The sequence below is a fragment of the Oncorhynchus tshawytscha genome, linkage group LG02 (genome assembly GCF_018296145.1).
Source record: "Oncorhynchus tshawytscha isolate Ot180627B linkage group LG02, Otsh_v2.0, whole genome shotgun sequence".
NCBI lineage: Eukaryota > Metazoa > Chordata > Actinopteri > Salmoniformes > Salmonidae > Oncorhynchus > Oncorhynchus tshawytscha.
The window spans coordinates 34,730,104-34,742,948 of NC_056430.1; the positions used below are offsets into that span (position 1 = coordinate 34,730,104).

Here is a 12,845-nt window from a genome sequence, read left to right on the forward strand (position 1 = left end):
AGTAGCTTACTATTGCAGCCAGCAGCCCCACTCCTACTGCCTCCCAGTCACAACCAGGATAAAATCAGATTCCATATGCGTCGTGATATTGAGGATGTGAGTGGGAAACGGCTGAAAGAGGGAGAGGAAAGAGGCGTAAAGCTGCCTCGACCAAGGAGTGTAAATTTGCAGGAGTCTGACCTTCTTGAGAGGTTGGCTGGCAAGCGGAGAAGAGCGGCGCTCTGACTCATCAATAGGAATCTCAGATCAGAGCGCCCAGCGCCGTGGCACTACCAGTCAAATTGATTAGCATTTTAGCGCCTGTCGACAGCTACAAACATGAAAGTGATGCTTCCGGCAAGGAGTTACCTTTTTTTCAAGGGGATGTAAAATGAGGGATGAATAGGCCCATGCCTTTAAAAATGCTCTGAAATGTCTAGTTCCCGCAGGATTCTTAAGTCAACACCATGATGCATGGACAATATGTCTAGTCCCAACTCCACAGTTTTCCCATTAAAGTTAATGGAGGTCTCTGTAGTGGGACTGACTGCATCAGGATCACAGGAGTAGGTGTACAGCAGGACTCATTACATGGGGGAGTCTTGGTCATTTGAACACTTATTTCACACCTGGAGTATGATGTTGATATTTTAGACTGTTTACCAATGTCATAAAGACTAGGGCTGTAACGATACCAGTATCGCAGGTATTCCCAAACTGGTGTGCGCGCAATGCCATCGGGGGTACGCCAAATAAAAATGTGATTCACATTAAAAAAAATATCTTTACATTTTCAAACAGCCCATTTATATTTTCCAATGGGGTTATACATTTGGGTGAGGTTTTTTTCTCGCTTGAGTAGCCTCGTTTCGCCGAATAAAATTAAACCACCACTTTTAATCATGGCAAGGCGACTGGAAACATGACTGAATACAAAGTGTAATTATTCCCTCCAAGGTAATCAAACAAGCAAAGCGTCAGTATAGAGACAAAGTAGAGTCACAATTCATCGGCTCAAACACGAGACGTATGTGGCAGGGTCTACAGTCAATCACGGATTACAAAAAGAAAACCAGCCCCGGCGCGGACATCGATGTCTTGCTCCCAGACAAATTAACCAACTTCTTTGCTCGCATTGAGGACACTGCCTTCTCCCAAAGCCTGTGGGCTCTCCTTCCCCATGGCCAACATGAGTAAAACATTTAAACGTGTTAACCCTCGCAAGGCTGCCGGCCTAGACGGCATCCCTAGCAGTGTTCTCAGAGCATTCGCAGACCAGCTGGCGTGTTTACGGACAAAATCAATCCTTATCTCAGTCTCGACCCCACCCTGTGCAACTGGGTCCTGGACTTTCTGACAGGCTGCCTCCAGTTGTTGAGGGTAGGAAACCTCCACCCTGCTGATCCTCAACACTGGGTCCCCACAAGTGTGCGTTCTCAGCCCTCTCCTGTACTCCCTGTTCACCCATGACTGTGTGGCCATGCACACCTCCAACTCAATCATCAATTTTGCAGACGACACCACAGTGGTAGGCTTGATTACCAACAACAGCGAGACGGCCTACAGGGAGGAGGTGAGGAGTGTGGTGTCAGGAAAATACCCTCTCACTCAGAGTCAACAAAACAAAGGAGATGATTGTGGGCTTTATGAAACAGCAGACGGAGCATCCACCCATCCACATTGATGGGACAATATTGGAAAAGGTGAATAGTTTTAAGTTCCTCGGTGTACACATCATGGACAAACTGAAATGGTCCACCCACACAGACAACGTGGTGAAGAAGGTGCAACAGTGCCTCTTCAACCTCAGGAGGCTGAATACATTTGTCTTGTCACCTAAAACACTCACAAACTTTTACAGATGTACAATTGAGAGCATTCTGTCGGGCTGTATCACAGCCTGGTACAGCAACGTCTCCGCCCACAACTGCAAGGTTCTCCAGAGGGTAGTTCGGTCTGCACAACGCATCACCGGGGCAAAATACCTGCCCTTCAGGACACCTACAGCACCCGATGTCACAGGAAAGCCAAAAAGATCATCAAGGACAACAACCACCCAAGCCACTGCCTGTTCACCCCGCTATCATCCAGAAGGCAAGGTCAGTACAGGTGCATCAAAGCTGGGACCGAGAGACTGAAAAACAGCTTCTATCTCAAGGCCATAAGACTGTTAAACAGCCATCACTAACAGAGTGGCTGCTGCCAACATACAGACTCAAATCTCTTGCCACTTTAATACATTTAATAAATGTATTTTGTAATGGTATCACTACATTACTCATCTCATATGTATATACTGTATACTCTACCATCTACTGCATCTTGCCTATGCCGCACGGACATCGCTCATCCATATATTTATACAGTTGAAGTCGGAGGTTTAAATACATTTAGGTTGGATTCATAAAAACTTGTTTTTCAACCACTCCACACATTTCTTGTTAACAAACTATTGTTTTGGCAAGTCGGTTAGGACATCTACTTTGTGAATTACACAAGTACATTTTCCAACGATTGTTTACAGACAGATTATTTCACTTAAAATTCACTGGATCACAATTCCAGTGGGTCAGAAGTTTACATACACTGAGTTGACTGTGCCTTTAAACAGCTTGGAAAGTCCAGAAAATGCATGGCTTGAGAAGCTTCTGATTGGCATCATTTGAGCCAATTGGAGGTGTACATGTGGATGTATTTCAAGGCCTACCTTCAAACTCAGTGCCTCTTTGCTTGACATCATGGGAAAATCAAAAGAAATCAGCCAAGACCTCAGAAAACAAATGGTAGACCTCCACAAGTCTGGTTCATCCTTTGGAGCAATTTCCAAATGCCTGAAGGTACCATGTTCATCTGTAACAACAGAATGTACTTTGGTGCGAAAAGTGCAAATCAATCCCAGAACAGCAGCAAGGACCTTGTGAAGATGCTGGAGGAAACGGGTACAAAAGTATCTAAATCTATAGTAAAATGTGTCCTATATCGACATAACCTGAAAGGCCGTGCAGCAAGGAAGAAGCCACTGCTCCAAAACCGCCATACAAAAGCCAGACTACGGTTTTGCAACTGCACATGGAGACAAAGAGCGTACTTTTTGGAGAAGTGTCCTCTGGTCTGATGAAACAAAAATAGAACTGTTTGGCCATAATGATCATGGTTATGTTTGGAGGAAATTGGGTGAGGCTTGCAAGCCGAATTACACCATCCCAAACGTGAAGCAAGGGGGTGGCAGCATCATGTTGTGGGGGTGCTTTGCCGCAGGAGGGACTGGTGCACTTCACAAAATTGATGGCATCACGAGGTAGGAAAATGATGTGAATATATTGAAGCAACATCTCAAGACATCAGTCAGGAAGTTAAAGCATGGTCGCAAATGGGTCTTCCAAATGGACAATGACCCCAAGCATACTTCCAAAGTTGTGGCAAATGGCTTAAGGAAAACAAAGTCAAGGTATTGGAGTGGCCATCACAAAGCCCTGACCTCAATCCTATAGAACATTTGTGGGCAGAACTGGAAAAGCATGTGCGAGCAAGGAGGCCTACAAACCTGACTCAGTTACACCAGCCCTGTCAGGAGGAATGGGCCAAAATTCACTCAACTTATTGTGGGAAGCTTGTGGAATGCTACCCAAAACATTTGACCCAAGTTAAACAATTTAAAAGCAATGCTGCCAAATACTAATTGACTATATGTAACCTTCTAACCGAATAGGAATGTGATGAAAGAAATTTAAGCTGAAATAAATAATTCTCTGTGCTATTATTCTGACATTTCACATTCTTAAAATAAAGTGGTGACCTAACTGACCTAAAACAGGGAATTTTTATTAGGATTAAATATCAGGAATTGTGAAAAACCGAGTTTAAATGTATTTGGCTAAGGTGTACGTAAACTCCGACTTCAACTGTATGTACATATTCTTATTTATCCTTTTACATTTGTGTGTATAAGGTAGTCGTTGTGAATTTGTTAGATTACTAGATAGTGCAGTAAAATCTGTCGGAGCTAGAAGCACAAGCATTTCGCAACACTCGCATTAACATCTGCTAACCATGTGTATGTGACCAATAAAATTTGATTTGATTTGGTGATTTGAAGACTGTTTATCCAATTGGCAATGGAATCGAAACCCAGTCACACATCAGTGGTACAATGCAGTAGTAAATAATTTGTGTGCATGTATCCAGCCTCCAGCAGACAACTCAGGGAAGCAGGGAAGTCTCAGTGCAGCCTTGGAGAGTGTGTGGACAGCTGTTTCTCTGTGAGAGCCATTGGGGGCCCTTGACCCTTCAGGACCGAGGTTAAGGACTTGAGTTTCATGAGCCATTGCTTACTAGCCTAGCGTTAACACGATGACTAGATCTCTACAGGTATGCTAGCAGGAGTTCAAATCAAGCACAACCATACTCATGTGGGTTTTAATTATCGCTACCATATTGTAATTATGTTAAAAACTATTGTCTTTCAAAAGTAGTGATGATTGACAGATAGCCTAGGCACACTGCCAGTTGTTTTGGATTTGAATCCTGATTCCATCCACATACACAATAAATTAACCATCACAGCCTCAATGTTTTCCGTACTGCTTTTATTTTCATGCATACTTTATTTGCTGCCACATTAACTTGTCCTGAAACAGACCAACGCCATAAGATACCGTACATGCAGTCTCTCCACTGTGAAACCCCATTAGTTTCAATTTCAGTCAGCCTGGGAATCTATTGTCTGTGTCGTGGGTCTATGGGGGGGCTAATGGTTTCTAATCAGACACCTTAACAACAGCAGCAACTGACAGGCCGTCTCTCATCTCACACAAAATGGCAGGGAGAAGCACTTGAATACTGGAGCTCTTTTTGTTTGAATGTGTCCCCCTGTTCTCTCAAACTCCTCTCCTCACTCTGTGTCATTTTTGACTTTGCTCTGTTCTCTGTGGATCGATATCTCGTCTACTCCATAGCCCAAATCTCCAACACTTTATCTGAAAGGTCCATAATAAACCATTTTTATAAGACATTTTTAGAACATTCATAAACAGTTTGCTCACCATGCATTAGTCATTACTCACACATTTGTAAATGTTACTAAGCTAGTTATTCACACGTGTGTGTATATATTCTCAGTTTATTAGGTACACCACCCCGTTCACTTAAATGGTTCCCTCCTACAGACAGTGAGTCACGTGGCTGTGGTTTGCTATATAAAGCAGGCAGACAGCCATCGAGGCATTCAGTTACTGCTCGATCAAACTTTTGAATGGGCTAAACGAGTGACCTTTGAGCGTGTTATGATTGTCGGTGCCTGGCATGCTTATTCCAGTAACTCAGAAACGGCCATCATCCTGGGCTTTTCATGCATAACATTTTTAACGTTTACCGACAAACAAAAAACACCCAGTCAGCTGCTGTCCTGTGGGGAAAAAACAGCTTGTTGCTGAGAGGTCGGAGGAGAACAGCAAGAATTGTGCAAGCTAACAGGCGGGCCACTAACAGGCAAATAATGGCGCAGTAAAACAGTTTTGTGCAGAACGTCATCTCAGAACGCACAACACATTGGTCCGTGTCACCGATGGGCTATCGCAGCAGACAACCAGACCACACCTGGTTCCACTCCTATCAGCTATAAACAAGAAGAAGCGACTCTAGTGGGCACGCACGCGATCACCAACACTGCACAATTGTGGAGTGGAAAACATTGCCTGGTCTGACAAATCCCGATTCCTGTTGCGTCATGCTGAAGGCAGAATCAGGATGTGGCGTAAGCAGCAGTCCATGGCCCCAAATGGTACGGGTTGGTGGTGTTATCGTGTGGGAAATGTTTTCCTGGCACACGTTAGATCCCTTGATACCAATTAAGCAACGTTTCCATGCCCCAAAGAATTAAAGCTGTTCTGGAGGCAAAGGGGGGTCCGACGCAGTACTAGATGAACTGCACACTGAGTGTATACGGCAGAAAAGTCTATCAATGGCATGCTATCTTTTTGTGAGAAATTACACTGGTGGTCACTCAACATTTCTAAAGTATAAACTGCACTCACTTTAGATTAAGAACTGCAAAAATACTTTACAAATGATCAGTAAATGGCTTATTCATGATTAATAAATGGTGAGCACACATTTTATAAATGCTTTATAAATGATGTATTACAGACCCTTAAAATAAAGTACTACCCCCAATATAGTCGGACTTCACAAATAGGCTATACTACACGCCATAATTGTAAACTCCCATGCAGAAAAGCACATTTCTAGAATAGGCATTGATGTGAATTGTTTGTCAACTACTCTGCTGTTCATCCAGAGATATGGGTGAGTTTTGTGCTTGTTTACTGCGCTCCACTTCACAGACTGTTGTTGTTGGACTGAATGCTGCATCCATCGTCCATCATTTTCTCATATTTTACTGAAGACATTGATGTTAAGGAGGATGCTGAGGTCAAGAGGCTCAAAATTAACATATCTATTGACTGTAGTAAAGTGTTGGTTCACAATCACACAGACTCTCAGCTCCATCCATCCCATCACAACAGTCAGTCAACACGTGTACCACGTTATCCTGTTTCTGGGGCACTTTCTACTTATTGTAACGATATTCCTCTTCCTCTGACGATGAGTATGAAGGATCGGGCCAATGTGCAGCGTGGTACATGTTCATGTTGATAATTTATTAACATTGAACCCCCCAAAAAAATAACAAGGAGAACAAACGAAACAGTTCTGTCTGGTAAAGACACAGAGACAGAAACAATCACCCACAACTAAAATGGGGAAAACAGGCTACCTAAGTATGATTCTCAATCAGAGACAACGAATGACACCTGCCTCTGATTGAGAACCATACCAGGCCAAACACATAAATATTACATAGAAAAAAGAACATAGACTACCCACCCCAACTCACGCCTTGACCAAACTAACACAAAGACATAATAAAGGAACTAAGGTCAGAACGTGATACTTATTTTGGACTACACAAGCTAACCAAGACAGATAATATTTAAGGATGCACGGATATCGGATGCCGATAACGATATCCGATATTTTCATTAATGGATTTCGCCTTTGAGTTGTCTCGCTGAAATGTTCTTACTCTTTCAAATGACTGCTCGACTTGAACTTGTTTAGTTGTTGGAAGTGTGCACTTATTCACTTTTTCCTGCTTTTGTTCTGTGTAGCGCTGTATTTTTTTGTGGCGTCATTAAATAGGCTATTTACGTTATAGGTCTGCACGTCAGCTTTGATATCGGTTGTGCACATTGGTGTTGCCGACGCATTTCTAGCTAATAATGGCCGATTCCGATATGCTCACCGACATGTTGTGCATCCCTAGAAAAGTGATAGAGGGCATTGCTGTAGTTTAAAACCACAGTGCTAAATCAACTACAATGAGGACACTAACGGTTTCCCCCCTGCTGTGACTGGAGGGGTGATTGGTGAACTCTGCCACCAGAGCCCAGAGAGGAAAGAACCCCACCTTACTGTGTGTTACGCTTAGAGAAACCCTGTGTGCTACTCCGGCATCTGTCAACAAAAGGCGCTGATTTCCCATACCCAGATTAAGATTAAATGTCTCTCAATGAGGAATCTCCATTGTCATCTTTATTCCAGGACTAGTATTAATCTGTATCTGGAAAATGGGTCTAATGAGTGGTGTTGAGTGGACATCATGTAGGCCACACACAGACAGTGAGCTGATGATCCAGTCCTGATCCAGCATGTTAACCTTTCTCCAGGATTTATCAGGGATGATCCCACGTTGCCAATCCAGCCTAATATATTGTTGATTGTTGGCCTATCTGGCTGTTACATTTTCATGGGTGTGATTATTGGCTAGGCAGAGTGCATGGAGCTCCATCATAATGTACCTCTCTTCTCTTCTGGGATTGTAATACAGAGGTTGGGCCTCTCTCCTCCTAGCTGAAAAACAAGTATGTGTGTATGCCCCCACCCAGTCCTCCCAAAAGCGCTAACGCTTTAGCGATGAGCGATTTGAAAGCGGGCCGATTATTGAGAAGAATTAATTCCCAGAAGTGGGAGAGGGGAGGGAAGAGCACAGAGGGCCCAGGAGCGGGGAATATGAGGAGAGTAAATCCTCATTACGTGTCTGCTAATGAAGAACTACAACGGCCAGCCCTACCTTTCTATTGTTAGGGCCTTTTCTGACGGATGGGGGCTCTCTATCACCTCCAAGCAAAGAATTTATTTCAAAATTACTTTTCTTCTCAACAGGTCTCAGGAGACCTGGCTTAGAGAGGAACCGGGGCAGAGAGAAGGAGAAGGGCACCATTTCTGAAACAAAGCTATCTTGGAGTCCCATGGGCACTAAAGTCAGCCCGATGAGTCTGCATTAGGAAACAATAAGCATTTTAAAGCATGGGGGAAGAATAAACAATGACTGTTGCAAAGTTGCACATAAGAATCACAGCTTCAGGTTCTGGCAGTTTGTGTAAATTCTGGCTGATGTTCTTGGTGGTGGAGATGTGGTTGAGTTTACACCGTGTGATTAATCTGTGTCGATGAGCTTCTCATCATACCCTCATCCTACTCCCCCTCTGTTCCTCTGATGATTTAGAGGTTAACCCAGGCCCTGTGTGTCTCCAGGCGCTCTCATTCGTTGACTTCTGCAACCGTAAAAGCCTTGGGTTCATGCATGTTAACATCAGACGCCTCATCCCTAAGTTTGCTTTATTCACTGCTTTAGCACGCTCTGCTAACCCAGATGTGTCTGAATCCTGGCTTAGGAAGACCACCAAAAATTCTTACATTTCCATCCCCAATTACAACTTTTTCCGTCAAGACAGAACTGCTAAAGGGGTTGGAATTGCAATCTACTGTAGAGAGAGCCTGCAGAGTTCTGTCATACTATCCAGGTCTATGCCCAAACAGTTCGAGCTTCTACTTTTGAAGATCCATCTCTCCAGAAATAAGTCCCTCACTGTTGGCTCTTGTTATAGACCCCCTTCAGCTCCCAGCTGTGCCCTGGACACCATATGTGAATTGATTGTCCCTCATCTATCGTCACAGTTCATACTGCTAGGTGACCTAAATTTGCATATGCTTAATACCCCGGCCATCCTACAATCTAAGCTAGATGCCCCCAATCTCACACAAATTATCAAGGAACCTACCCTACAACCCCAAATCCGTAAACATGGGCACCCTCATAGATATCATCCTGACCAACTTGCCCTCTAAATACACCTCTGCCGTTTTCAAGCAGGATCTCAGCGATCACTGCCTCATTGCCTGCATCTGTTATGGGTCGGCGGTCAAATGACCAACTCTCATCACTGTCAAACGCTCCCTAAAACATTTCTGCCAGCAGGCCTTTCTAATCAACCTGGCCCGGGTATCCGGGAAGGATATTGACCTCATCCCATCAGCAGAGGATGCCTGGTTGGTCGTTAAAAGTGTCTTAAATAAAAATGCCCCTTTCAAAAAAATATAGAACTAAGAACAGATATAGCCCTTGGTTCACCCCAGACTTGAGTGCCTTTGACACTTGATACAGCCAAACAGGATGCTCTGGATTGTGCATCTGTAAAGGTTTGAGTGTTTTTGGTGACAAGCCAAATTTCTTCAGCCTCTTGAGGTCTCTCATCTTTTTAAGTGGGAGAACTTGCACAATTGGTGGCTGACTAAATACTTTTTTGCCCCACTGTATATCTAGAATCGGCTTCCTATTTCACAACAAAGCCTCCTTCACTCATGCTCCCAAACATACCCTCGTAAAACTATCCTACCGATCATTGACTTCGGCGATGTCATTTACAAAATAGCCTCCAAACCCATTGGCTCCAGGTCATCTATAAGTCTTTGCTAGGTAAAGCTCCGCCTTATCTCAGCTCACTGGTCACCATAGCAACACCCACCCGTAGCACGCACTCCAGCAGGTATATTTCACTGGTCATCCCCAAAGCCAACACTTCCTTTGGCTGCCTTTTCTTCCAGTTCACTGCTGCCAATGACTGGAACGAATTTCAAAAATCACTGAAGCTGGACACTTATATCTCCCTCACTAACTTTAAGCGTCAGCTGTCAGAGCAGCTTACCAATTGCTGCAGCTGTATACAGTCCATCTGTAAATAGCCCATCCAACCAACTACCTACCTCATCCACATATTTGTTTTTGTTTTTCTGCTCTTTTGCACACCAGTATCTCTACTTGCACATATCACTCCAGTGTAAATTGCTAAATTGTAATTACTTCGCCACTATTGGCCTATTTATTGCCTTACCTCCTTACTTAATTTGCTCACATTGTATACAGACTTTTCTATTGTGTTATTGATTGTACGTTTGTTTATCCCATATGTTAACTCTGTGTTGTTGTTTTTGTCGCACTGCTTTATCTTGGCCAGGTCGCAGTTGTAAATGAGAACTTGTTCTCAACTGGCCTACCTGTTGAAATAAAATAAAATAAAAAAATGTGCTGAATTGGTTTTCTGAGGCTTGGCAAGGCGACTCGACAACTATGCCATCCAATTACGGTGCGGTGAACTCAACTGTCTTCCAGTTCGCTAACACGCCAGTTGTTCGCCTTGGCCAATCAAAGGGCACTGGCAACTCTCCTCAGCCTCGTCTGTGGACAGACGCAGAGCCCAGTGAAGCCAGCATTGTTTTTCAGAACAACTGTTTATGGAGCCGTGGTTGGCTTTGAGGACACAGCTGTCTGCCTCGGACAGATTGACTGGCAGAATTCTCCCTGTGCGTTTAGATTTTTTAAAGACATAAACCTAACAAATATATACAGAGATACAAGAGAAGAGGGAGAGAGAGAGAAAAGGATACTCCAATAGCTTCATGGAGTGTTGCTCTTCTCTCCTATTTCCTTTAGTCTCTGGGGTGTGTTATCTGGACTGGAGGAGAGATGAGAAGCAGTGTTGCTGTTTGTGTCTGTGACTGTTTGAGGATGGGGGGGGCGAGTGTGTGTGTGTGTGTGTGTGTGTGTGTGCGCGCGTATGTGTGTGCGTATGTATGTGTGTGTGGGCTGTGAGTGATAGGAGCTCTGAATGACATCATTAGCAAGCGAGGGCTACGTTTGGGCAACAAGCCGGCCCGTTTATGAGTCTAGAGAGCGAGGGAATGAGGGAGGGAGAGAGAGATGGTTAGATAGGCCATGGGAGGGCAGTGGTCATTTCTCTCTCCTTTTATTTAAATGGATGTAGCAGTGTCTTATTATAGCCTGGCAGTGTTGACAGGGGACAGTCATTATACACAAGCCCTGTTGACAACACCTTTTATCATGTAGGAAGGTCAACATAACTTAGTGCACATCCTGGACCAAAGCAGTGTCCATATGGACCGTTTGGTGTTGATTGTGTACTAAGCTGCTGGGAACACAGCCTTTGTGAATGGCTTTGTTGGCACTGGCTTAAAGCGGAGCAGTAGATCAAATATAACTAGTACGGTCTTGACAGAATAATTCCCTGTCATCTGATGTTGCATGTGAAGAAGACAGCAGCAGATCCGACGGACAGCCCGCTTACATAATACAGACCGCTCACATAATACAGACCGTAGAATACAGACACCGTCACTCATTATATTACTTGCATGGCCCAGCCACTGGTGGGGAAGAGGTGTAAGGATATTAAAGGGATGTTTGTTGGTTGAGGGGTATAGCTCATACCTGGAGAATTGTGACTTTTTTTCACCATCGCTTGACCTTGTATTCCCCTGTACCAGGTCCTAGCCTGGTTTCTTTATGGTGTGAAAACTTGTATTGAATAAGTGTGGCTAGGGGGAGAGAAAGAAGAAAAGGGGCATGAATTGTGAATGGTGTAATTATAAGATGTGTGTATGGGGCTGTCAGCGATGTTGATGAGTAGCGCTGGATGCAATCTGTGACCCTGTGCCATGCCAGCCTCCACAGACGGCACCAGTCACATAGAGGAGGACCTTCACAGGCCTACAGCAGCAGCGCCCAGCCAACCAGCCATGTCTCTGAAATCTGGCCTCATGTCACTCTTATATCACTGTCTCACCATCTACCAGAAAGCCTGCAGCCAGGCTGGAGCCCAGTGTGATTGACAGCTTACTGTCTGATGTACACGCACACACTGCTGTTTAAAGATTCTCCCATTCCTTCTGCCTTCTGTTGTTTTCTTGTACGAGCTGGTCTGACTGGGAGGATGGATGGGGATTTATATGTACTGAGCAGAATATTGAAATCACTTTCTGGTCTCATCTTGTATCCCCCCCTCTCTCGTCTCTCGTCTCTCTCTCTCTCTCAGGTGCCTGATGACCAGTGTCGATACATCGTGGGCAGTATCCTGAACGAGGGAGAGGAGCAGCCTGACGAGGAGCTCCAGAAGCTGTATGAAAAGTTTGGCTTCAAGGTGCTGTCCCTTCCTGAGGTGTCCCTGGCTGTGACCACCACCTTCCCCTCCACCACCCCCCTGTCCCACTGGCTGGCGTCCTACAAAGTCTACCCCGAGCTCCACAACTACATCATGGTATGTACCATACACTATCATTGGAGTCCTCTTCATTCCTATGTGGTACATACAGTGGGGCAAAAAATTATTTAGTCAGCCACCAATTGTGCAAGTTCTCCCACTTAAAAAAGATGATGAGAAAGGCCTGTAATTTTCATCACAGGTAGACTCCAACTATGACAGACAAAATGAGGGAAAAAAATCCAGAAAATCACATTGTAGGATTTTTAATGAATTTATTTGCAAATTATGGTGGAAAATAAGTATTTGGTCAATATAACAAACATGCAAGATTTCTGGCTCTCACAGACCTGTAACTTCTTCTTTAAGAGGCTCCTTTGTCCTCCACTCGTTACCTGTATTAATGGCACCTGTTTGAACTTGTTATCAGTATAAAAGACACCTGTCCACAACCTCAAACAGTCACACTCC

At 44.3% G+C, this 12,845-nt stretch overlaps 1 protein-coding gene across 1 annotated transcript in view; it reads left to right on the forward strand.

The window, feature by feature from the left end:
* Positions 1-12,845, forward strand: part of tex264a (testis expressed 264, ER-phagy receptor a) — a 143,331-nt gene that overhangs the window by 16,860 nt on the left and 113,626 nt on the right. Inside the window, exon 2 of the mRNA XM_024377424.2 lies at positions 12,210-12,431. Coding sequence (XP_024233192.1) covers positions 12,210-12,431 — 222 coding nt within the window. The remainder of the gene's footprint in view (positions 1-12,209; positions 12,432-12,845) is intronic.